Source organism: Trematosphaeria pertusa (assembly GCF_010094035.1).
Source record: "Trematosphaeria pertusa strain CBS 122368 unplaced genomic scaffold BU26scaffold_21, whole genome shotgun sequence".
Taxonomy (NCBI): Eukaryota; Fungi; Ascomycota; class Dothideomycetes; order Pleosporales; family Trematosphaeriaceae; genus Trematosphaeria; species Trematosphaeria pertusa.
In genome coordinates this window covers 411,678-435,201 of record NW_022987232.1, presented here as the reverse complement: position 1 = coordinate 435,201, position 23,524 = coordinate 411,678, and the positions used below count along the sequence as shown (strand labels likewise).

At 55.1% G+C, this 23,524-nt stretch overlaps 10 protein-coding genes across 10 annotated transcripts; 6 read left to right on the top strand and 4 right to left on the bottom strand.

Moving 5' to 3' along the window:
• Nucleotides 1-222: 222 nt before the first annotated feature.
• BU26DRAFT_524716 (NAD(P)-binding protein) lies at nucleotides 223-1,778 on the bottom strand. Its single transcript, XM_033830342.1, has 3 exons — nucleotides 1,636-1,778; nucleotides 880-1,458; nucleotides 223-823 (listed from the first exon to the last, which is right to left on the bottom strand). Exons 1-3 carry the CDS (start codon nucleotides 1,643-1,645, stop codon nucleotides 648-650), a joined length of 765 nt encoding a protein of 254 aa, XP_033677085.1. The 5' UTR covers nucleotides 1,646-1,778; the 3' UTR covers nucleotides 223-647.
• Nucleotides 1,779-2,697: 919 nt separating this feature from the next.
• On the top strand, nucleotides 2,698-5,907 carry BU26DRAFT_165404 (developmental protein-like protein fluG). The gene is made up of 3 exons (XM_033820201.1): nucleotides 2,698-3,964; nucleotides 4,013-4,230; nucleotides 4,324-5,907. Exons 1-3 carry the CDS (start codon nucleotides 2,813-2,815, stop codon nucleotides 5,765-5,767), a joined length of 2,814 nt encoding a protein of 937 aa, XP_033677084.1. The 5' UTR covers nucleotides 2,698-2,812; the 3' UTR covers nucleotides 5,768-5,907.
• A 161-nt stretch (nucleotides 5,908-6,068) lies between these two features.
• BU26DRAFT_555788 (uncharacterized protein) lies at nucleotides 6,069-7,765 on the top strand (the record flags this gene model as incomplete). The annotated part of the gene is made up of 2 exons (XM_033832339.1): nucleotides 6,069-6,678; nucleotides 6,729-7,765. The coding sequence occupies exons 1-2, from the start codon at nucleotides 6,141-6,143 to the stop codon at nucleotides 7,763-7,765; spliced, it is 1,575 nt and encodes a 524-aa protein (XP_033677083.1). The 5' UTR covers nucleotides 6,069-6,140.
• A 2,900-nt stretch (nucleotides 7,766-10,665) lies between these two features.
• BU26DRAFT_571317 (uncharacterized protein) lies at nucleotides 10,666-11,611 on the bottom strand (the record flags this gene model as incomplete). The annotated part of the gene is made up of 3 exons (XM_033834122.1): nucleotides 10,666-10,680; nucleotides 10,731-11,203; nucleotides 11,254-11,611. 3 exons carry the CDS (start codon nucleotides 11,609-11,611, stop codon nucleotides 10,666-10,668), a joined length of 846 nt encoding a protein of 281 aa, XP_033677082.1.
• Nucleotides 11,612-13,097: 1,486 nt separating this feature from the next.
• BU26DRAFT_164732 (uncharacterized protein) lies at nucleotides 13,098-15,743 on the top strand. Its single transcript, XM_033820198.1, has 2 exons — nucleotides 13,098-13,574; nucleotides 13,629-15,743. The coding sequence occupies exons 1-2, from the start codon at nucleotides 13,229-13,231 to the stop codon at nucleotides 15,656-15,658; spliced, it is 2,376 nt and encodes a 791-aa protein (XP_033677081.1). The 5' UTR covers nucleotides 13,098-13,228; the 3' UTR covers nucleotides 15,659-15,743.
• A 30-nt stretch (nucleotides 15,744-15,773) lies between these two features.
• BU26DRAFT_439525 (acyl-CoA N-acyltransferase) lies at nucleotides 15,774-16,409 on the bottom strand (the record flags this gene model as incomplete). The annotated part of the gene is made up of 1 exon (XM_033824347.1): nucleotides 15,774-16,409. One exon carries the CDS (start codon nucleotides 16,407-16,409, stop codon nucleotides 15,774-15,776), a length of 636 nt encoding a protein of 211 aa, XP_033677080.1.
• A 625-nt stretch (nucleotides 16,410-17,034) lies between these two features.
• BU26DRAFT_571314 (sister chromatid cohesion acetyltransferas-like protein Eco1) lies at nucleotides 17,035-18,308 on the top strand (the record flags this gene model as incomplete). Its single annotated transcript, XM_033834121.1, has 2 exons — nucleotides 17,035-17,054; nucleotides 17,102-18,308. 2 exons carry the CDS (start codon nucleotides 17,035-17,037, stop codon nucleotides 18,306-18,308), a joined length of 1,227 nt encoding a protein of 408 aa, XP_033677079.1.
• Nucleotides 18,309-18,448: 140 nt separating this feature from the next.
• Nucleotides 18,449-20,853, top strand: BU26DRAFT_584957 (uncharacterized protein; the record flags this gene model as incomplete). The annotated part of the gene is made up of 3 exons (XM_033834622.1): nucleotides 18,449-18,846; nucleotides 18,911-19,312; nucleotides 19,445-20,853. The coding sequence occupies exons 1-3, from the start codon at nucleotides 18,708-18,710 to the stop codon at nucleotides 20,851-20,853; spliced, it is 1,950 nt and encodes a 649-aa protein (XP_033677078.1). The 5' UTR covers nucleotides 18,449-18,707.
• On the bottom strand, nucleotides 20,765-22,433 carry BU26DRAFT_495365 (uncharacterized protein). The gene is made up of 2 exons (XM_033826214.1): nucleotides 22,069-22,433; nucleotides 20,765-22,009 (listed from the first exon to the last, which is right to left on the bottom strand). Exons 1-2 carry the CDS (start codon nucleotides 22,361-22,363, stop codon nucleotides 21,153-21,155), a joined length of 1,152 nt encoding a protein of 383 aa, XP_033677077.1. The 5' UTR covers nucleotides 22,364-22,433; the 3' UTR covers nucleotides 20,765-21,152.
• A 68-nt stretch (nucleotides 22,434-22,501) lies between these two features.
• On the top strand, nucleotides 22,502-23,469 carry BU26DRAFT_468067 (ATP-dependent clp protease-like protein proteolytic subunit). The gene is made up of 2 exons (XM_033825279.1): nucleotides 22,502-22,670; nucleotides 22,725-23,469. Exons 1-2 carry the CDS (start codon nucleotides 22,641-22,643, stop codon nucleotides 23,295-23,297), a joined length of 603 nt encoding a protein of 200 aa, XP_033677076.1. The 5' UTR covers nucleotides 22,502-22,640; the 3' UTR covers nucleotides 23,298-23,469.
• Nucleotides 23,470-23,524: the final 55 nt, after the last annotated feature.

Genomic DNA, 23,524 nt, shown 5'->3' with positions numbered 1-23,524 from the left:
CTATCTATATGTCTTGCTTGCCCGTGAGGCGCGACGAGTCTTGCACTTTGCAGCCCCAGGCCCGGCACCCCGGAATTCCTGAGGTAATGTCGGGTGTGGCACTGTGTGTGCCTCACTGGTGCGTCCGGGAGAATTGTGCCGTGCGGCGATTCCCAGTCGTTGGGGCGTGGGTCGGGGATGTAAACGTGTGGTGGGTAAGCGCAAGGCGGGAAGGCATGACAGTGCAACGTAGGCCCTTTCCGCACGTAAAATGCCGGCCTAAGCTTTCTTTTGAAGAGGAAATAGGAATGAGTGCGTTGGTCGAAAATGGCAGTGCACGCTAGGGACTTATGCCTAACAACGCGATGATGCAGGCCTCCATACTAGAGACCACGACGATGACAATGGCTTTTTGTTTCTCCCGTAAGGACTATGTACGCTCAAGACGTGGATACCCAGTCGAGACTCTATCGAATAGTACATAATGCTCATTAAATCCACTACTCTATGCCATGCTTCAGCCTTGGATATCCTACTGCTGCGGGTGGTATCCACGTCGTGACTTCGTCAACCCATATATTCTGTTCCCGATAACGCCTGCAAATGCCGCCCATGCCGCGCGCCCAGATGTGTCTGGTCAACCGCTGCGATGAATTCAAGTAGGCAATCTACCATGGTAGCTGCATGGGCGCCGAGAGATCTTCCTCGTGCTTCTGCCCAAGCACGTGCTCGGCGGATCGGATGCCAGCGGCGCCCCGGACAGACCAGAATTGGCCGGTCTTGCTCATATCGAAGGTAGAGATCCAGTCGCGGAGGTGATGGGCTGCTTCGTCGGGCTTGACGGCTGGTGCACGTTAGCTTTCTTATCCAAGCATAGGATGTAGGGGAATATATACGCACCATCTGGGCCTCCCGATTCGAAGAAACCATCCTTGTTCTGCTTCCGTAGGTATCCCGTATGTACGACTGCAACGGCGATACCCTTCTTCTCCAGGTCAATGCTTAGCAGCTTTCCGACCATGTTGAGGGCCGCCTTGCTCCCGTGACCGCCGTAGTTGCCGCCGCCCTCGACCTTGTGCCGCAACGCAATGCTGCCGCTCTCGCCGCCTACGAGCACGACGCGACTATCCTTCTTGAGCAGGTTGTGGTTGATGAGGTGCTGGATGAGGAACGTTGGTCCAATCGCAGTCGTCTTGTACATGGTCACCTGGCGATCGTAGTCGAGGTCGTCGAGCTTCTCCTTAGCAAAGTAGCCCGCGCAGATGATAAGCAGGTCGATGCTCTCGGAGTCATACTGCATAGCAATGAGGCGGCCGGCATTCTCGCGCGTGATGTCGATGTTGGGGATCCAGTGGATGCCATGGGTGGCGAGGGGTGCCGTGTGGCGGGCTGTCGCATAGACGTTCTTGCCTTCGTGCTTGTACTGGAGAGCAAGGGCCTCGCCGAGTCCGCGGTTGGCGCCGACGATGAGGATGTTGTCTGGAGACGCGACCGGGTTAGCAGATGGTCGAAGAAAGTATTGGGTACTGAAGCACTCTAGCATCTACCTTGCAGAGTTTCTCAAAAGACCACTTGAATGGCTGTTCAAGAAATCTACTACGGCAGGCAGAGACGGTCTGCTCGTCGTACCCCGGCTCTCGCGGGGCTGCTACGTACGGGTTCTCATGGTGGGGTAGCTTGTATGCCAATCGGTGTGGTAGTAGCTGTGGATGTGGGGTGCTGTGGTAACGAGTCGAAGGACTTCGGGGTGGGTGACGAGCAATTGAAGCTTCAAGTATTTGAAGGGAAGTTGACAATCACAATGAGGGGCAATTTCGCCCAACGCTCCTTCTTATATCCTTGGCTGTGATGTGCGTTTGTGCAGTGCCCCAGCGTCCATCGTACGACATATTCCGAAGGCGCCCAGCCTCTTTCCGAACAGGTGACGCAGTTCCGAAATGTACCAGATGCCATAGGCTAGCTATACGGGGCGCGGCTACTGATAATGTCGCATGACTGAGACTGAGGCAGCAAAATGTTCGGAATAGATGATCTAGATGGCATTTTGATGCCCACTGATAGGCACTGTGCGGGTAGCTGAAAAGTGGCGTGATGTCAACGCTGGCAGCTGGACAAGGATGAGGGTTAGTCATTCGTGGGGAAAGCCGGCAAATGGGCGAGAATCGAGCGAAGCGGAATGCGCGTGAAGCTTCGACTTCGTGTTATCTGGGCATGAGGTTGAGTCAAAGTTCTGGGGCAAGAAGGTTTTGTAGTGAGATTCGCCGCCGTCACGTTGGTGGTTCAAGACCGGCGGCTCAAAAGGGTTAGGCTGGTGCAGCTGGCGATTATCCGCCTGACCTCAGGCTTCATTGGAGCCCGGACATATCATCTCATCACTCGGTCATGAGCTGCGATACACTTTGATTCTCTGAAACCTCCAAAGATGCGTTGTCGATGGTAGCGCATGTGGTTAGCGCCCGTCTTCTGTGATCTCAACTCTGCTACACCGGCTCTTCCGCGACTTGTCTTAGATTCGACGTCATTGGCTTTGCGCTTACTCTCTCGCAAACGCGTCAAAACTCTCACAAGAAAGATCCCCTTCGGTAGGCATCCTCTTGCGTGACTACCTCCAGATAATTTTGCCCCCTTACTCGTGGCGCCGTATATTCTCTCAGAGCGTTCGGCCTCGACAGGTGATGTTGTAGTCCGGTCACGATTCCTTTCAGACATCTGAGATCTCGACTACTGACAACGCACAGGTGAATATTGGATCTACTGTTCTCTCCAGACAAGGGATCTCCCATTGCATGCTAACGCAGCCCTACGGTTGGTTCTGGGCATTCGTGGTTTCAGGATGGAGCCATCAGCGCCTCTCCCTAAGCCTACCATCGAGCAGCTACGCTATGTAGTGAACAACTTTCCAATCATCGACAGCCATGCGCACAACCTGATCCTACCGGCCTACCTCGACACGATACCTTTCGAGTCTATTACCTCCGAAGCCCAGGGACGAGCGTTGAGAGACACTTTCAAGTCGCTCTCTCATCTCAGGGCGGCTCGCCAGCTCCGGCAACTTTATGAAGCAGCTGACGATGCTGACTGGGAAGAAATCCTCTCTCAAAGAATCGAGTGGCTGAGGACGAATCCCGAGAAAATCATTCAGAAGAGTTTCGAGGGGGTGCATGCACTTCTGATTGACGATGGACTGGCCCCGCACGAGAGAGTCTATCCGTACCATTGGCATGATCGGCTTACCAAAGCGCCCAGCAGGCGCATCGTACGTATCGAGACTGTTGCTGAACGATTGATGGAAAGTATCCTGCAAGATGCCACAGAGACCGATCTCGACGAGGCAAGCTACTTGACCGACACTTGGGTCACCTTTACCGAGGAGTTTGAAAGGGAGATCCAGGAAGCAATTCAGGACCCCGACGTTGCCGGCTTCAAAACGATCATCTGCTACCGTACCGGACTGGACATTGAGCCAGATTATGAGCAAGCCGCGAGGGACGTCGGGCACCCTTTTGAACGCTATGTGGACCGCTGCATCCGGAAACGCAGGTTTCGGATTGAACGGAAGCCATTGAACGATTACCTCGTCTTGCGGACCCTTGAGATCCTCTCCGAAAGGCTTCAACATACTGATGCATTGGCTAAGCCGCTCCAGCTGCACACTGGACTTGGTGACAACGATATTAGCCTTCTGCAGTCCAACCCCGCGTACCTACAGCCTTTGATTGAGAACTACTCAAGAGTTCCCTTTGTGCTACTCCACTCAGCGTACCCTTATACACGGGAGGCCGGATACCTTGCTACTGTCTATAAGCACGTCTACCTAGACGTGGGCCTGGTGTTCCCGATGGTCAGCAGAGATGGGCAGAAGGCCATCCTTCGTCAGAGTATGGAGCTGGTTCCGGGTTGCAAGTTGCTCTACTCGACCGATGGTCACTGGTTTCCGGAAACCTTCTGGCTGGCAAATAAGCAGTTTAGAGAGGTCTGGCTAGAGGTACAAAATTCTTCCCCTCCTTACTACCATTTCAGCTAATAGGCCTAGCTGCTCGTTGAGTACATCGAGAAGGAGGATATAACACCTCATCAAGCAATTGCGATGACCAAAGACATTCTCTTCAATAACTCCAACACGCTCTACGATCTACGCTACGATGCCGTATTCACCGACCCGCCAGCCGAAGCGCCAAGGACATTGGCATATCATCCTAGGCCGCCGTCGGAGCCGCCACTTTCGCCTTCGTCAGTTCCTCCTCCACCCAGGTAGGTAGGTGTCCGTTTGCATCATTGCATGCCCAGCTCAAAAGCTCCTTCACTCCGCAATTAGATTACACGCTAACGTGTAACCCGACATAGGTCAGTGTCGGGAGCTCAACCGCCAGTGTTCATTCCTCCACTGCCAACTACTGCTTCTCCGCAAGTGGTGCCTACTTCTCCACATCCAATTCCTGCCTTTCCACCTCCGCCCAAAGAACCCCAACACTACAATGTCCAGCTCTTTGACAATTTCATGAAGGAGAATTCCGAAGTAAAGTTCGTGTACGTCCAATGGCTGGATTACATGGCCACTATTCGAGCGAGAGTGGTACCGATCAAAGAATTTGAACGCATGATCCGGGCCGGACACAGAATTGGAATCTCCCAGGGAAACACTGGGACACTTCAAAACGATGGTATCACGCCCGTCGTTAATCCCGTGGGGCAGATATACGTGGAGCCGGATCTCCGCTCTCTCCGTCGTACCCACAGGAAAGACCCTCTTCCTTCGGCAACGGTTCTGTGCTTCTGGCGTGACGAAGAGGGCCTCCCGATTCGCGAATGCCCCCGGTCGAACTTGGAGATCCTCTCTAACGATGTGAAGTACAATCACGGCATCAGCCTGCTCTGTGGCTTTGAGATCGAAGTCACATTCCTCAAAGTGGACCATTCAAACAATGAAGAGCCATACACGCCGATGACAAAAACGCATGCCTGGGGCACATTGACGCCGGAGCAATGGCTTCAACTCCCACTTCTGGCCGAGATGGCGACTTGTCTATCAGAGGTCGGGATCGAAGTCCAGCAGTTTCATGCTGAGTCTGGAGATGGTCAATACGAATTTGTGCTTCCGCCTCAGCCGCCTCTGATCGCCATCGATACTCTAATCCAGGCTAGGCAAGTCATCGCGCAAATAGCAGCTACGCATGACTTGCGCGCTACATTACATCCTATGCCATTGCCGGGTATTGGAACTGCCGCTCACGCACACATATCTACGGACCCGCCAGATAAAGATCTCCAATTCTTCGTTGGCGGGGTGCTTCGACATCTTCCCGCTATCTGCGCCTTTAGCATGCCTGAAGCCGTAAGCTACGGCCGCGTCGTAGACGACCATTGGACAGGTGGTACATGGGTTGCTTGGGGCACGCAAAACCGAGAGACGCCACTCCGCCGCGTCAAGAACGGGCGATGGGAAGTTCGATGTCTAGATGGGCTCGCGAACATGTACCTCGCCCTGGGTGCCGTATGCGCTGCAGGCCTACTTGGACTTAAGGCTGAGGTGACAGAGTTCCCGGAAAAGGATGTTCCACGTAATCCCTCGCAGCTGGATGAGGAGGATAGAGCAGCGTATGGAATTACGCAAAAGATGCCGGCGAACTATGAAGAGGCGATGGAGGCTTTGAGACAGGATGGGCAGTTGAATGAGGCGCTGGCGGAGGGATTAGTAAAGGACTTCTTGCTCATGAAGGAGAGCGAGCAGAAGATGCTGAAGGATATGGGTGACGCAGGGAGCAGAGTCTTTTTGATTGAGCGGTACTAAGTTCTTCGACACAGTATGGAGAGAGGGTAGGAGGCGCTGACGAGCTGATTGGCTGATGGCTTTCTGGATAGCTTACGCTTGGATGCTTCCTGAATTTCATGTATTAGATGTTTAACAATTTATGATATATGAACGGATACGGTTTCTGACCATGCGAAAGGTACATTGATGAAATATGCTCACCTACTTGCGGGCACCCCGTTGCGCTTCACCCCACCAATCATGCAAGCGGACGAATGCTGATTCAGCAAAGCTATCAACTCGAGCGGCAGCCTGACATTGCTCCCAACCACTTGAGGATCAGCCGGAATACCACTATTCGCACTTGCCGGGTGCAAAGTTACGCGGACCAAATGTCGATGGGCATAGGAGCATGGACGTGTTTGGAACCGTACTTGCCTTCGCATCCGTTGTAGGTGGCCTAAGCCCAACGGACGGCTGGGTGCAGATACTTTCCCGCGGGGACTATTTTCTACAAGTATTCGACATATATTTGGCGGAAGACACCGACCCCAAAGTCTTAATTGACCTCAATGGGGCTTCAAACCCGGCAGAGACACTAGAGGCAGAACTGGAGAAACTATCCCCCCAAGAGCCCGGAAGATACAGATTCTACGTCGGGGAAAACATTGGATATAAGCCAAGTTTTAAAGAGCATGTCTCGCAGTTGTTGTCGGATCGGTTCGCTGAGGACTATCACACTGACGTGGGCTCGCCTTCGTTCGCTAGGCTGAGGTCGCAATGGAATAACAAGACGGGCTCGCTGGCATGGCTTTCGACTTCGTACGGCATGTCAGCCACGACGACGGACCATTCCTTTCGCCAGGCTTCATCCCTGTTCTTTTCGGCGAATTTGATGAGATTCTCTAAGTCGGTGCGTGTGGCCACCGATGCCCACGGTCGCATTCTGAGTAAGTACGTATCACACAGGCTAGATGTCTCTTCTACTAACTCTGGGCAGTCTTCATCTCAAGCCTATCCGAGATGATTGCACTCGCGGACTTTTTCCGCAACCTCCCCAACAATGCAGAGATGCCACTGCGCCCATCCTCAGAAGGCGTCTATACTCGCCTTTCGCTTTTCTGTGCTTCCCTCAGGAGGACTCTGGCAGCGGACCCCATCAGAAGTATGACAAAGAGGCTGGGCTCCCAGCAGACTACCCTAATACAATTAGTACTTCTGGCCTTCTGCCAGTGTGATCTAGAACACCTTTCTAACTTTCTCGACACCGTCCACCTGTTCTACGCTCTCTTCCGGGAAAGGGTCACAGATCCGCGCCGCACCATAATCACAAACTCCTCACTCCAGGAAATCATCCGGGACGCGTACTTCTATGAGCAACTCCAAGATTGCATCTCGGACCTCACCTCTGCCACGGAATCTTTGCTCGAGCTTCTCCAGATAAGCCTCGGAAGCCAACAAGAGTTCAAATACCTCGCCACCGAGACCCGTGCAACATTCGCAGATCTTACTAAAAGCTCCACCCGCCTTTCTACCCGCCTAGAAAGCCACCTCCGCCTCTTTGAACTCCTCCGCAGCTTCAACGAGTCGCTCAGCGTCTGGCTTCTCGGTCTCCTGGCCAGCGTCTTCCTCCCGCTCTCCCTCGCCTCCAGCCTCCTCAGCATGCAATCCCGCCTCGCACACCTCCACTTCCTCCTGTACGACTTCTGCGGCATTATTGTCCTCCTGGGCACTATCGTCCTCATCATCGTCGTTCTGCTGAAGGTGTACGCGCGGCTGGCAGAGCAACTGGTCAGGTCCAAGAGCAATACTGCGTTCCGCATGTGGATATATCCCTTTATTCGGTGGAACATTTGGCTCTGGAGCTTTGTGGCTTGGGGCCTGCTTGTGTCGAGCTTTCTGGTTGGGATGGTGAAGGATGTGGGATTGGGACTGAGGATTCTGGGGTACGGTGCTGCTGTTATTGGGGGTTTACTGGTGGTTGTGGCGGTTGCGGCGGTGGCGATGTGGAAGTTTATCACAGGGATTACACAGTGAACAAACGGTGATCAAATAACGGCAAGGCCGGCGCATTGGTGTGAAGTGTATGCGGACTCTTCGCACGCGGAATGAGAGGTAGACATGCCTCCCGAGGCATCTAGTGACCAGAACTGCCTGGAGCCTTCGCCGTCGACCGTACACAGACGCCCATGCATGAGTTGATGGCTTCGCTGTTTTTATCCACTCAATATTTGGGTGTATAAATACCCTCTAACTTCTCAAACTATCACTCCAATGGAGGGCTGCTGGTTGTGCCGGTGGTTGGTCAATATCCTCGTTTCTGCTTTCTTATTTCCTGTTCGTTTTCTTTTTGATGTTCTTTATCTATTTTTTTTTGCAAAGTTCGGACGAAGCGTTAGTTCGAGTACATGATAGAGCAGACTTAGGAATCCCTTTTTCAATCACTTTTCTTGACCAGGGTAAAAGTATTAGCTGTAGAAGCGGCAGTAGGAAACACGAAAAGATATTCACATGCATTTAGCCTTTAGAATAAGTAATTTTCCGCCTACAAGATGCTAGATCCGTGTTAGCGTCAAGAGGTCCCGATGTCGTCAAGCTCCAGAGCTCTGTCAACACGATGCTACCCTCCACTTCTCATCATTTATTCAGCTTCCTACGTCCACACAGCGCGTATCCTCACGGCTAACGAGGTACAAGCAATTACGGTAGTTAATAACTCACCAATGACATCCCACCATTCCACCCAACCCTGAAGATCCCCCGCCAATCACTACCCCACATCCCCCCTGAAACTTCCACACACCACGCATTTACCCAACGGCTTCATGCCCTCGTACCGTGTGCATGCAGGAAACGCGGGCTCCAAAACACCGGTCCTTGGATCTGAGGCATAGTCCCGCGTGTTTGCTGTTTGCAATAATGCCTGAGGTGCAGATGCCGGGCAGCAGGTTTCATGCGCGGGGATCTGTGTTTCCCACGAGTGCGCGTGCGGTGGAGATCGCAGGCTGAGGGTGCCAGAGGGTTGCATCCGGGGAAGAGGAGACGTCATTGAGGTTTGAGCGGGAAGACGCCCGCGGGTGGCGATTGGGGCGTGTGAATCTTGACAGTGAGGGTTTGGCATGGGAGGGGCTAAGCGCTTTTTTTCACTTCCCGGACGCACTGTGATCCATTCACGGTCTGTTTCCGCTCTCTCCCCGATTCGGCCCAGTTGAGGCTCAAGTAGCGCTGTGTCGGGAAGCTGGCGGAGTCCAAAATGTGGTTCGAAAGACCACCAGTTCGTTGGGCTCACACCCGGTCGCTTACCCGCCTACATGACAGGCACTGTTTGCTTCGCCTTCTTGCGGGATGGGAGCGGAGCGTCACAGCATACCAGTCGGACTGAGGTGGCTGGGGATCTTGAGAAGAGACTGGCTGCAAATGCCATGACACTCGGGGGCCTGTTGGAAAAGTCATTGATTGAACATACCCAGTACATATGCAGTACGAATGATGTTGAGCCTGTGAGCGGACCCACTCGCTCTATCTGCTGGATATCTTGATCTTGCCGCTTAGATCTCTAAGTAACATCTATACGCATGCAGGTGGCCTTCCCCATCCAGAATCATCGACCTGCAACACAAGAACTCCAAAGCGTCACCCACCTCGCGGCAGCCTACCGACAACGTCACTCCGAACTACCTAACTACTGGAACACATACCCACCTCCCCTCCCCTCCCCTCCCATCCACATAGACCTCCCAACATCCTCTCAACATCCTCCACATTCCTCCCCTACAACCTCGCACCCCTCCTCGCACCCTCCCCCTCCCCCTCTTCACCCCCCAAAAAGCCGCGCAACCGCAGCCTCCGCAACCAGTCCCCAGATTTAGAACCCGCACCCGCCATTCCCGCCACACGAAACACCGACAGCCTCGCCGACGAAAAATGTTTGATAGCCCCACGCAGCGCCGCCGCTGATTGGCCGCCTGAACCGGAGATTTGGACGTTTAGCAATGCGGAGCGGGAAGACGGCGGCAAGGGGTGGTGGCTGAAGATCGTTAGCCGGATCTGGGGGGGCGAGCATCGATACTCGAGTGCGGATGGCGTCAAACAAATAATGGGTAACTACTGGGCGAAGTTGCGTTTGGGGAGCCTGAATAGCTGAGCACGCTGAGTTGGTATATTCTAGTGTTGGGTTGAGTTGAGGTTACTGTGATGGTGAAACTTGTGGAAGATGACGTGGCAGCGCCTTCTGGGACAAGGCGCCCCGAGTGAGCGAGAGTAGTAGTACCGATGTTCGTCATTCCGCTATGAGAAAAGGCTATGTAACAAGATGAGGGAAATGTCCGCTTTTGCACGAAGACCGCACCCAGCCAACAGGCAGTCCGTAGCTGATGCAAGATTGGGGAGGGAGTATGAGAGAGGTGGTAAAGAGATTATAGAGTATTTAGGACGGGGGTAGAGTAGAGGAGAGGTCGGGGAGTTCAGGCCGGCGGGACAGAGCACGGAGTGTAGTACAAGAGGGACTGGTAGGACTGCACGCGTCACCCTGCGGTAGAAACAAGGCTAGCCCACCGTGTCCAGGAAATCTGTAAAGGAATGACAAAAGAGAATGAGTGACCTGTGATGCCCGCGCGCGCCCGTTGAGTGATCAAGTGGTACCCGTTTATTCCCCTAAACGCCGAATTTACCCAGAGATATATAACACAGGAGAAGACTTCTTATGGTCCGCCGTAGAAACCCCTTCCAAGATCAAATCAACGGCTCGGACCGGTACTCGGAAGCAACGCCAGCAGAGTACGTAGATGTTCTCGTCAAGCGTGACTGCACGTGACAAGAGGTGAGTAGATTAGGCGAGGATGGAAAGCGCTATCGGGGTATTCGTCGAATGCGATCGTGAGAGAACGGCAGGAAGGAGGATGTGTCGATGGCCGTGCCAGTTGCCATCACTAGCGCGTTCATGCATTGGTAACCTAGCGCCTGTTAGCTGCACGTCGACACACCAAAGGTCATGTCAACGAACCTTCAATATCCGTCTCGAATAGTCCTCGTTGTCTGCAATGCTGCCATTGCTCTGCCTCCTGGCGAGAAAGTCGGGATCCAGGCGCGAGTCCGTCATGGACGAGTTGCTGGTGTGTAGCTTGCCGCCCGAGACGAACGAGTTGACGGCCGCCTGACGACGGTACTCCTCCTCGACCTCCCGTCTCCTCTTCTGGCGCAGATAGAAGAAGACGCCGCCAATGATGGCAGCAAGCGCTACGACACCGACCACGACCCCGGCAGCGATGCCGGCCTTGTTGGGACTACTGCTTTTGGCAGTGTCTGATGGAACGTCGGTCGAGGTGACGACGACGGTGTTGGCCCCTCCCGCCGTCGGCGCGGCAGTCGCCTTCGATGATGGTGTAGCCGAGGAGCTTAGTTTCGCGGGGTCGAAGTAGTTGACCTTATTACGCGTGTTCCCAGTCGTCATGACCCATAACGCGCCGTCTCCTCCACCTGTGGCATGGGGTTAGCAAGCAGCAACTGAGCAATGTGTTGCAACTTACAGATTTCTTCGCTAGTTCCGGCACATGTCGTAGAGCAAGTCGAGTTATCGACCTGTGAGTTCTCCGGTGGGAATGCATCTCCGCACCAGCAGTGGTCGCCATCGGACAGACCGAGCACATTCTTATCCAGTCCCAGGCAGATTTGCTGACACGACCCAGGACTCGTGAAATATCCTTTACCGTGGTCCTCGAGTGGAACGCCGGTGGAGAAGCATCCCATTGTCTCCATGGCGCTGGCAGCGACGGTTTTGGTTGGCGTTGGGATGAACAGGACGCTCGACGACGTTGCGTCCTGGGCAGATGCCATGGCGAACAGCGCGGCCGCCGCGACAGCAGACGCGAGCCTGATGGAGGGCATTGTGGGTGAGATGTGAGAGGAGGTAATTGGTTGCGGAAGGCGATGTGGTGTCCCGTCGTCTAGACCGGCAGAATTGGACTGTCGAGCGTGTGTTAGCGAGACGCTTCCTGTCATTCACTGCGACCCAGGAATCGTACCCTTGGTCTAAACAATGGCAGGCAAACGCATGAAGTGCCGTCGTAAGCGACACACTGGTTGACGCTGTAGCCGGGTGCTGGTGTCAGCGGGCGGATGGCTCCGGCGGGCGTTTGCTTCGCGGTGAGGTGGGTATGCTGGCAATCGAGAGGTGAAGATTGTGGTGAATGCAGCCCGTCGAAGGCTTCGACGCTGGTTCAGAAGAGGACTCGCTCAACGATGCCCTCAACTGCCGATTCGAAACGCTTCGCGTCGGGATCGCGGGATGCGAGGCCCTGGAATGCAGTGTTTCGTATTGTGACCCCTTATTGTTCTCCTCGCAGCAGAAAAAGGAATGTATCTGCAGGCGGTGGTGTCGAGAGCGAGTGTTGGGATGCAGGCAAGCGGGCAGCAGCAATGAGCGTGATGTCGTAGAGACAGGACTGGTGGAGGTGGTGAAGACGAGCGTGGGCTGACTTGTGGGCCTGCGAGCGAAAGGAGCGTGAAGCCTTCAGGGACACGAGCGGGCGGCCGAGCCGGGAGGTGAAATGAAGGCGTGCACGGGCCCACGGACAAGCTGGCGCTGGTGTGAGCGAGTCCGGGCAACGCCAGTCCAACCCAATCCCGCACGCTTGGGTCAATTTGGGCACGCTCTATCCTGATTGCGTGCTGTGCCGCTGCTAATATGGCGCTGCAGACCGCGCAGCAGCCGACAAGTCCGTCGCGGCAGAAAAGAGCCCTTCTAGCGGGCTTGAGACATCACGACGCAACCCGGAGGGCTACGTGGGCGCGCTGGGGGGGCTGCGTGGCTCGAGCGGCGGGCGAATCAGCGCCGCGCGGTGCCTGGCGACGAGCCGGCGGGTGACAAGGCCTTTCCCTCCACCGTTGCAGCCGCTTGTTTCACCCACCCAGCGCGCAGAGGGGGTTAGCCAGCAAGCCCAGCCAACCGCTGGCGCCCGCCGAAGCTTCCAAAAGCGTTCGGCGAGCGCTGTTTTCGGCCGCACGTCGCTGACGTTGCGTGAGCGCGCCAGAGACTTTATTGATGACGTGCAGCGTCTTATAGTCGCGAATGCTGCTGCTGCATACCTAGGTACTGTACGGCCACGGCTGGAGATTTCTTATCAGCTGCTGTGGGGCCTCGCCATCTGTTGGGCCAGGAGGTGGAGATTGAAGGCCCCGGGGAGCGACCGAGCCACTTCACGTGCGTTCCCACAGTACTGTGTCCGCTGTGCCATCGCATTCTGAATGCGATGCCCTCGTGTTCCAGGATTGCTGCAGAGGAGCGAAGTGGTATCGAGATGCGACAGCTGAAATGCAGGTCGCTGGACAGCTGTCAGGAGCGCTTGACGTTTCGCCATTGTGCTGCCCCGAGCCGTGGTGCCCGCCTCAACACCAGCCACGTGTGGGCGCTAGTGACTAAGCCCACTGCATCGGGACAGCTCGTCCTGCACTCCAAGCAGCTCCAAGGCTGTTCGAGCACCCGTCCTATGCCCACGACGCTTGATGCGACGCCCGCCTGTCGCCTGCCGCCGAGCAGCGCATTCGCTCCAGTCGACTTCTCTGCCGCACATCTGGATCTCTGACGACCTTCTTTCGCGCGCCGTGCACCGCTTTTTCCGCGCCGATTGCCCGCATCAAAAGAGACATGGCAGTCATGTCCCGGGGCCATTGGAAGCCAGGAGGAGGGCGGCAAAGAGGAGAATGACTGCCCAGGCGGGCTTCTATCCTGCGGGCGTAGTACCGCCTCCCATATTCAGCTTCGGGGCCTTGTTTGGCTTCCCTGGGAGAGGAGAACCGAGCTGGAGATATGAGCCGCCATCTCTACAGAAGACGGATCCATTGAGCCTGCGTATGTGCAACAGTGACTCTGTAAATGCTCATTGAGCACTGCTGATAGAGACAGCCGTGGAAAATGTCCCGACATTGTCAGTTTCTAGTCCGTCCCGCATGCCGCCCAAGTCCCCCGGACGCCCCAGAGCTAGCATCCCACGAGGATCCTTCGCTCTAATGGATGCACCACAATCCACGCCGCAAAGTCAGCTTGAGAATGAGCAGGCGCCCGCGGAGCGACATATAAGGCAGACGCTCGACAAAGCTGACATCGACGGATGTTTTGCAAAGTTTGTTGAGCAGATTACCACTGCGAGCACACTCCCGGAAAACGCCCGCTGTAATCGATTACAGGAGATCCTTCGATCATCCTGTCCTGCCAATGATAGTGCTGGACATTTCAGCCTCTTAGTGCTGAAATACCTCAAGGGAGAGCAATGGTCCGCAGGCCACGTCATAGCTAGTCTCTCCGACCCACATGTTCCCCTACCTCCCATCTACTCGTTTGAAGGATTAGAGTTCTTGAAGGGCCTGGAAGAGATGACAGCGACCACACCACACCGGATCCGGGGGATCAATCGGATGTACCAGAAACTAGCGGACGCAGCTCGAAGCGCCCCAACATCGAACGGGCACAGTCAAGATTCTAGCTTGCGTCTTCTCATACGAGGACTCTGGGACTCTGCTTGGACACGAGTGGAAGCCGTCGATGCATCCACCGGCGAATTGATGCGCGAAATGTGCAAGAAGATCTCCGACGTGAGACTTCGGAAGCATCTGACGCCAATTGTGGAAGACCCCAAAAATTCCGTGGATCAAATTATCTCATTGGTCACCGCCTGCACGAAAAATCCGGAATTAATTCCTTCGGGGCTCGAATTGCTGGGATATATCCCGCTGACGCCCTTCCGCTTCTGGACTACTGTTCTGTCCTCTCGGCTCCTGAAGTCAAAACAGAGAACACCGGGCTCGAGTGTAAGCCCTAGAAAACTCGAGTGTCTCGAGACGTGGTTGAAACTCCTCTACAGCTTGGATGATAAGGCCACCAACGTGGTCGGACATGTGTCACTCTCGGACTTGGCGTTCAAGGACCTGGCACTGCAGTTCCTAAATCCTTGCCGCGCCGTGGTTCCGCCCCATGCACTCGTTACCGCCTTGCTATACAGCTTAGCTGGCCATAGCTCGTTCGCCAATGTCTCTTCGGAACGCGCAAGTGAATTCATTACATCGTATGCGCCCGGTCTGCTGAAGCAGCACGCTACGGGGCTTCCTCTCAATGAGATGCTGGCGCGCCTAATCCTTCAACTGGAGGAAGCGTCGTTACCGAACCATGGAGTTCTCGAGCTGATACTTCCCCTCCTCCATCGGCGCAAGGGACTTCAGTTGGCGCTGGACCTGCTTAGACTGGTTGAAAGAAGAGGCTCGGCACTATCCCAGACTGCCTGCCTTGAAGCTTATATGGCGCAAGTCCTGGGCGAAGTACGTAACACGAGCACTTCGACTGAACAAGAACGTCAACACAGAGCTCTGGCGCTTCACGCTTGTCAAGAGCTTCAGCAACTAATCGCAGGACTTGGGGCTCGGGTACGCGCGCAAGGGGAAGAGCTAGAGGCTTTACAAGCTCGTCGGCAATTCCAGCATATCCTCGATCGCGCCAATGATGCTCACATCGTACCTTTGGCCTACCGAAAGACAATGGCCGACATACCATTACAGCTGCGTGTGGAGCTTATTCACCAGTTCGCCCACCAGTACTCCATTGACCGCACCAGAAGCCACTGCCAGAGTTGGCGCTCCATCTACTATTTGTACAAATACCTGCGCTACAACAAACTTGATATCGGCCCGCTGTTTACGAAGGCCGTGGTTCGCGTGTGCGTTACGCGGCCTTTGTCTGAAAACCGCTTTGTCGGCGCACGACGCTTGACCTGGGTCTGCCAAATGGTGGCTCCGGTGGAGGGCGAAGATGTGGCGAGAAAAATCGAGCACATATTCTGGGTTTGGAGAGGAGATCTCATCTTGCATTCTAAGAAGACGCTGATAGCTTATGGTGGCCATGGAGATGCGCATGTGAGTACTATGAAGAGGCTTGGGCTGATATAAACAAGAAATCATATGAATATATCCTTCTATCCGTCTAAAAGAAACTTGCCAACTTTTACTCATTGCCTTCGCCTTTCGGTCACCAACCCAGCGAGTTTGTTCCTCACGCTCTATGTTAGTTCTTCCCATATTGCTTACCCTTCTTCCGCTCCTCCCAATCCCCCTTCGTCAAACCAAAAACATGCAAATCCATCGTCTTCCCATGCTTCTCCACATGGCCCCTCAGCACGCCCTCCTTCCTATACCCACATTTCTCCAGACACTTCATACTCCCCGTGTTCCCCTCGAAAACTGATGCCGACAGCCTGCTCAACTTCCTACCCCCTTCGCCCTCCCACTCACTCAAACTCCACTCCGTCATGGCTTCCAGCGCCTCGCTCATCAGCCCCTGTCCCCAGTACGGCTCCGCGATCCAGTACCCCATCTCCGCGGCGTGGGATTGCACATCCGACCCGGGCTTTAGCCCGATGCCGCCGATTACGCTGCTAGGGTCGCTGGGCAGGCATAGGACGAAGGCATTGGGCCGGGGAGCGAGGTGGAGGGATATCCAGTCTCGCGCGTGTTGGAGCGTATAGGGGTGCGCGAAGTTGAGGGTCATGTATTTCGTTATGCTGGCCGGGGCGGCGGCGGCTTGCATGGAGATGTCGTCTTGGGGATGCATGGCGCGGATTATTAGGCGCGGCGTGGTGATGATGGGCGAGGGAAGCGGGGAGTCAGCCGTGACGGCGGTGTTTTGGAGCTGGGCTTCCATGGTCGCGGGGTGTGCGGGTGTTGGTTGAACGGCCATGGTGATGTGATGGTATGTCGTTGGATCTTTTTCTTGAGGAAAGATGTCGTGTTTGTCACGCCTCGGGGTGGTGAGTACAGAAGTTGATTGCCTTGAGGGATCAAGGTGAATCTGTCCGGGTCATATACTGCAGAATCTTCTGAGTCATACACCAGTCATCCTAGAGTAGTTCGGATTGACTCAATGCCAGGTTACGCGGAATACGAGCACAGCAGCTGGTTGTGTTGCAGAGCACCTTCCATTTGTGACTAAGTTTGCCTGATGAGGCTGATCGTATTACTCACAGTTGTCCAAGGCTGCCCCAGAAAGATGCCCCGTCCAATCAGATATGAACATACCAGCCCAGACCTTCAATCTATAATGGAGAGCCTCCGTTTCAAGTATCCGTTTATGCCGATAGAAGGCTGTATCTCTGCTACGCAAGCTTCTCGAAGGTGAACGATGACTCTGGTGTAGCCCGAGGTATGTGGCCTGTGCGCTTATCGATACATCGCGATACATCGCGATACGTCGCGAGGCGCGTCGCGTCGATCTTCAAAGCTTCAACATCGTCGACTTTTATTCGTTCCCTGCTTCTAACCCTTCAAAGATGTCATCCCTGGGTGCAAGGTGTGTCTTTACGGTCGCGTTTGTTTTCTAAGCTAATTGCAATGTAGGAGGGTCATCAGGACTTATTCGCGACAGAGAAAACATTCGCTATTCGATGAGGAGCCTCCAGCGAAACGCAGACGCGTCGAGACAACAGTTGCGGCCATTGAGACGAAAGATACCGAGGATGTCGCGCCTTCTTCTCCTCCCAGAGTCTCCATACCCGCAGACGATTCTTCGGGGCTTCCGTCATCTAGTCCCAAAGAACCTATCGCGATATTCTCAGATGAGCCGCTTCGATCTACTCCTCCGTCCTCTCCAGCTCAGACCTGTTCACCTCCTCCCCAAAGGAGACGCCCACTGTTCTCTTTCCTGAAGAGAGAACCCAAATCCGGATGCCCTGCAAAGGAGCCGCTCTCTGAACGAAGCCACAATGTCCCGAGCCCGCCCAAACAACGTCCGAAGAAGAAGCGCTTGGTCCAGATGCAGCTCGACCTTGTGGTTGAGCTTACGAAAACGTGCAAGGTCTGCGGCATGGAGTATATTCCGTCGCACGCCGACGATGCGGCGCTGCATCGGAAGTTCCACGCGATGAACGTTGGCGGCGTGGACATCACCCGGGCGTTGGTCGAAAAGCTCAAGCAAAATCAAGTCTGGTCCGGTGGAGACAGGAGCTTCGTCGCAGTCATCAGCAAGAGGGATACGCTTGCAATGCGCAACAAGACTAGTGAGGTGCTAAAGGTCGTCAATACGGAGCTAGGAGCGGTTCCCATACCAGACGAGACATTGTGGAGTCAGGTACGCAATCCAATAGCGGGGAACACGCAAGTACAGGGGGACGGGGCGCAGCAACCCTCAAAAGGAAATGGGGAATACTCGGCTAGCGACAGGTTTAAGGCCTACCTATACATCCGGGGCACCAAGTGCGTGGGAGCGTGTTTGACGGAAAGGATTCAGGAGGCATTTACAGTGCTGGACCAGGATGACGCGTCTGAGCGTGCCGGTCAGCTCCCTGCTAAGTCCCACAGCTCTTCCATTTCTATCAGTAACACACCCGAACCGGCTATTCTGGGCGTTTCGCGCATATGGACGTCCAACTTGCATCGGAAACATGGCATCGCGACGGGGCTGCTGGATTCCGCGAGGTCCGACTTTTTGTACGGCATGACTGTCGAGAAGGCCAAGGTTGCGTTCAGTCAGCCCACAGAGAGCGGTGGGCAATTGGCGCGGAAATGGTTCGGCCGAGAGAGCGGATGGCATGTTTACATCGATTGAGTACCCGGCGAGTGTTCAAAATGAGATGCTTGCCCTGGCCCCCAGTGGGAAAAGAGGCACAGCAGTGGTACGAGACTCGGCATCGTTCACAGCTAGCCACATGTTCCGTAAGGCAGGCGGAGTCAAGATAGGCAAGGCATGCTAGCGTTCCTGAGCATGTTACGTGAAGGCGTTCGTGAATGTAGAGGAGCAAGTTTTGGAGCCAAGGCTGGCGCCGTGGTGGGGGCACCTCTTCGCTGTCAGTCCCCAGATCTGCTCCGAGCATCTCGGCGATGATCTTCACAGCCGCCGCCCATCAGCAACAACACCACACTGAAGGGTTCCGCCCAACACCCGCCTGCCGCTCTCACGAGCCCTTCTCATGTACATAGAACAATGCATTGTTTCTAGTCCTCGATCATGTCCGGGAATCCTTTCCGCGCTTCCCTCGTCCAGAAACACCCCGCCGCTCCCGCATCTGTTCCGCCCACCAGCTTTATCAATGCCGATAGCAGCAGCAGCAGACCTCACGCCCGCGATGAGCGCGAAAGCGACTCTGGTATACCTTTTCCGCTAAGCTTGCATTCTTGGTGGTAAAAGAATCAAGAATAATAGTTGCACAGTGCCCGACCACGCCGCGTCCGCGCTTCCCGCAAAGACAAAGAAATCCGTCCGCATAGAATCGCCCACTGCGACCTCGCCGCCGCATCCGGCACTCCACGATGCGGATGACGCCCTGCTGCAGCCTATAAACCTCGGTGGCCATGCGGGCTCGCCGCCTCCCATGTCTCCGGCCGGCTTCTCTGACAACTTTGAGGATCTCGCATTGGACGAACAACTTGGGCAGGATAGTGGGAGTGCAGGGACGGATTCGAAAATGATGACGGGAGGCTCTAGAAGGAATCCCGGGCAGCCTGAGGCTGTGCACTCGCCTGGTGGTGCTCCGGCGAATCCGTTTTCGAAGACGCTGGCTTCTATTGAGCCGCAAGAGAAGGGAAGCGCGGAGCTGAGGGGCCAGAATCGAGGTGCGTTTATCGTGGGTTATTCTGTCATGTTTACACTGGGGTGCTAAAAGAGGCGGGAATATGCGGCATAGCAGCTCGGAGTTGACGGCCAGTTGGTGCGCATGCTGATATGAATTATCATAGATCGGACAGCCACGGAAAGGACAACCCCAGGACCTACTAAAGCATCATTAGACGTAGAAGGCTTCAAGAACCTATTACTGACCGGCATACCAAGTCCGCGAAGTTCCGGGCCACCACCGCAGGGAGCAACTGCCCCCAATCCCATCAGCGCTTCCGTCTTCGAAAGCAGCAGCAGCACAGACACCTCATCCGTGTCTCGACAATCCATATTCGAGCCTGTACAAGAACCGCACACCGAGTCGCCGCGGACATCGTACGAAATGGCGGCATCAGACGACGAGAGAATTAGTCTTATGGGAGAGATCAAGCGGGAAAAGAAGAAGCCCCCGCCTGCGCCGAAGCATCGCCATGGCAGGCTGGTTTCGTCCAGGACACCACAGACGGTTTCGTTCGAGAGTTTTTCTGTTACGGACCCTATGGCTTCGCCCCCTGCGTCGAGGAATAGGACGAATTCGGATTTGAACAAGCCGCTTCCGCCAACGCCTCCTATTGTCTCGCCGCCTGCTCATATTATTTCTCAAGATATCACTCACCATCTCCCATCTATACCAGACACAGGAGCTAGCGAAACATCGAGCTTATCCGATGCCGTTCCCGCACAGAAGAGAGTACCCCCACCAGTTCCCCTCGCCCGCCGGCAAAGCCAGCTCCGCAGTTCAACAATGGGAAACAGATCAAGAAGCAACTCGTCACTAACAATGTCATCTCAACACTCTACCGAGTTCCCAATTCTCAGTCCCGGATTTACCAGTGAACCCGCCTCATCCCCATCATCTCAGAAAGCACCGCCTCCTCCACCCCCTACAAGACGCCACGGTGCAGCACTATCAACAATCAGCACATCGAGCGCCAATTCATCCTCAACCGAACTTTCTTCTACCGCAACAGCAACAGCAACCGCACGCCGACCCACCGTCACATCTCCCAATCCGCCCTCCTCCCGCCGAACAACTTACTCCTCCGAGCCACCTTCGCCTGGCCCAGGCCTGGCACGCACATCCTCCATAAACTCAACACGCAACACCACCCGCTCCGTCTCCAACGAAAGCGCAACCATGCCACCTCCTCCTCCGCCCCCTCGGCGCCGCCAATCCGGCCGCTCAAGCCTCGACAAAGAACGTCCTTCATTCCATCCATCCTCTCCAACTGAAAGCCGGCGAATTAGTACCGAGTACAAACGCAACAGCATCGACAGCAAGAGGCGGACGAGCGTAGCCAGCGAGAGCTCTCTGAAGTATGAGTATGCGCCGGCAGCAGAGAGCGAACCGGTGCTGTATTCGCCCAAAGGAGAGGTGGAGGAACCGCGGACGTATAATCTAGAGGAGGTGAAGAGCAGTCCGAGCAACATCTTGGATGATATGGAGAGGTTTCAGAGGGAGATTGATGAGTTGAGGGAGAAGTACAAAAAGGCGGCTTAGCGAGCCGCTCGGGGTCTGCCGCTGGTCTTCTAAGATAAGCGGGGGCGAGGGAAACTTATGAGGATGTGGATAGGACGACGCCGCTTTGCGTTTGGCATAGGAGTTCTCGCGGCGTTTTACGGCGTTTGCAACATGGGGCAGGTTGGATGTATAGGTTGCACCGGGCATTCAGCAAGCATTGCGATTTGTATGGCTTTTCAGCTCAGCTTGCATATATACATTCTTATGTGGAATATGAACATTGAAGTCTGACCCCAGACTCTCCGATTATGCGTCTAGCCCTCTGCTCGCTCGAATGTTCACGGCCCAGGTGTAGCCAAATAAGCCTGCAACTGCATAAGCAGTATCTCAACGGGCACGTTATGCCTCCCTCTCTTCATCACCAGGCACCTCTCCCTTTCAAACCTCGTTCCCTCAAGCAATTCCTTCATCCTCTCCTCCCCAAGCAAGTCATATAAGCTGTACACCGCGACTTTTCTTCCCCGCCACGTCGTCGTCTTGAACTCCAACGGAGGGAATCTTGCTCGCGGCTGCAAACGCGGGACTACCGGGTCCGTGTACCACGCAGGCGAGGAGTGTGTTACGTCTGGCTTTTTGTGCGGATCGAGCAGCGCGGGGAAGCCTTTGATGTAGTACGCAACCCACTTCTCGACATCATTGACGATGCCCCTCGCCTCGACTTGTATCTCGTCCGCGCGCATCTTCAGAGAGCCCAGGTACAAAACGCAAGACACGTCCTCCAACGCGTCAATATCCTCCCCCCTCGGATTCTCACACGGCACCAGCTGCCCGCTGTGCCCAAAATGCCACCGCAACTTCTCCCGCGCCCTCTTCCTCATCAGCTCTAGAATCAACATCGGCATGTCTTCCCGCCACACTATCTTGCCTACTGCCCTTTTGCCCAGCTTCTCGATGAAGCGCGGGTAGAGCGCCTTGTCCCAGTTCTTCTTCTTGCCGAGGTAGCTTGCTACGTACGAGTGGCAGAGGAAGCGGACAGGTGGGCCCAGGTGGTGCGTTGATGTTGTCAGGTTGACGGGGAGGAGCCAGGGGTCGGAGGTAGTGGGGTGGGGGCGCGGGTGGAGGGAGATGAGGAGGGAGGAGGGGAGGAGGGATTGGGTGGCGCGGCATTGGCGGATGGGGGAGGCTAGGGCGTGCGCTAGGTTATGGTTGTTAGTATTCGGTGTCACTCCACTAGAGGGGAAGGGGAGACGGTACCGTAGGGATTCTCCCATAGCTTCTTCTGGAAGGGTGTGAACTTGTTCACGTCTGGCTTTTGCTTCGTCTGTTCCCAGCGGGAGCGCTCGGAGAGAGCTATGGGGTCGAGGACGGGGGGGATAGGGAGGTGCGAGCCGTCCTTAAGGACGCGGAAGCTGTGGTGTTCATCGTGATGGATGGGTCCTAGGTCTTCGCCCGTGAGGACTTTGGCGGCGTAGGAGCGGGCTTGTCGCCGGCTGAAGTGTTTAGCGAGGCTGAAGCATGGTCTCAGGCGCTGGATTGGTCTGCCTGGCATCAGGTGGAGAGGTGCTTGTGGAGGTTTCTTGAATGCGTTCCGAATCGCGCGAGTTTGCGGAATTATTAGCGGCTTGGCATCGGAGCTTCGATGTTAGAGCTTGGAGAGCTCCAATATGCTCTTCTCGATAGGCATCATGGCTAATATATTACGAAGGGCCGCGAGGCCCGTTATCTCTGCAGCTTCATGTAGATATGGAACCCGCTCGTTCTCGTCGCGATTATCTACACCGTCCAATTCCACACAGCAGGCGCAACCCACCGTACCGAGAGCATGGATGCCAATGCCCTATGTGACTGAGACAGTGGTACGTCTCCCTTCAGAGCACCCTTCGAAGAAGACGAATAAGCTAACTGGGTAGGCTGGAGGCTGGAAAACGTCCGACATCTTCTCGCGCCTCCTCGCCGAGCGCATCGTCTGCCTCAACGGCGAAGTCGACGACCCCATGTCCGCCACCATAACCGCCCAGCTGCTCTTCCTCGAAGCCGACAACCCCGAAAAGCCCATCTCGCTCTACATAAACTCGCCGGGCGGCTCCGTCACCGCGGGCATGGCCATCTACGATACCATGAACTACATTCGCTGCCCGGTAACCACCATCTGCATGGGGCAGGCCGCGTCAATGGGCTCATTACTCCTCTGCGGAGGCGCTCCTGGAAACAGATTTATCCTGCCGCACTCGCGGGTTATGATTCATCAACCGAGTGGAGGGTATAGCGGGAAGGCGAGCGATATTGCGGATCATGCGAAGGAGATACTGAGGGTGCGGGATCAGCTGAATAGGATTTATCAGCGGCATTTGACCAAGGAGAGGAGTTTGGATGAGATTGAGAGGTTGATGGAGAGGGACTATTTTATGGATGCAAAGGAGGCGCTGGAGTTCGGTATTGTGGATCAGATATTGGAGAAGAGGGAGGCGGAGAAGAAGGATTGAGGGAATGGAGGTGTGTAGGATATGATTGAGCATCGTGCATGTATTCTAGCTCGTGGGAAGCTATGGAAGGGCGGGAAGGAAGTTAGAAACCATAGAACCGTGATACTGACCATGAGTGTGGGCTTGACTACTGCGCAAGGTCGACGCCATGTCGCTCAACCGCAATCCCCCCCACTTTTGTATTGCTCTTCCCGAGCAGTGAAATCTGCCGTCAATGCACTGCTCTC

What these genes read in the sequence shown, in the direction of transcription:
- BU26DRAFT_165404 (XM_033820201.1), top strand. Translation starts at nt 2,813, where the DNA reads ATGGAGCCATCAGCGCCTCTCCCTAAGCCTACCATCGAGCAGCTACGC. An exon ending in TTAGAGAGGTCTGGCTAGAG is followed by an intron (nt 3,965 to 4,012) that starts GTACAAAATTCT and finishes TAATAGGCCTAG; the next exon opens with CTGCTCGTTGAGTACATCGA. An exon ending in TCAGTTCCTCCTCCACCCAG is followed by an intron (nt 4,231 to 4,323) that starts GTAGGTAGGTGT and finishes AACCCGACATAG; the next exon opens with GTCAGTGTCGGGAGCTCAAC.
- BU26DRAFT_164732 (XM_033820198.1), top strand. Translation starts at nt 13,229, where the DNA reads ATGCGACGCCCGCCTGTCGCCTGCCGCCGAGCAGCGCATTCGCTCCAG. An exon ending in GACGGATCCATTGAGCCTGC is followed by an intron (nt 13,575 to 13,628) that starts GTATGTGCAACA and finishes TGATAGAGACAG; the next exon opens with CCGTGGAAAATGTCCCGACA.
- BU26DRAFT_495365 (XM_033826214.1), bottom strand. Translation starts at nt 22,363, where the DNA reads ATGCCAGGCAGACCAATCCAGCGCCTGAGACCATGCTTCAGCCTCGCT. An exon ending in GCTATGGGAGAATCCCTACG is followed by an intron (nt 22,010 to 22,068) that starts GTACCGTCTCCC and finishes ACCATAACCTAG; the next exon opens with CGCACGCCCTAGCCTCCCCC.
- BU26DRAFT_468067 (XM_033825279.1), top strand. Translation starts at nt 22,641, where the DNA reads ATGCCAATGCCCTATGTGACTGAGACAGTG. An exon ending in CCTATGTGACTGAGACAGTG is followed by an intron (nt 22,671 to 22,724) that starts GTACGTCTCCCT and finishes CTAACTGGGTAG; the next exon opens with GCTGGAGGCTGGAAAACGTC.
- BU26DRAFT_524716 (XM_033830342.1), bottom strand. An exon ending in CGAATCGGGAGGCCCAGATG is followed by an intron (nt 824 to 879) that starts GTGCGTATATAT and finishes AACGTGCACCAG; the next exon opens with CCGTCAAGCCCGACGAAGCA.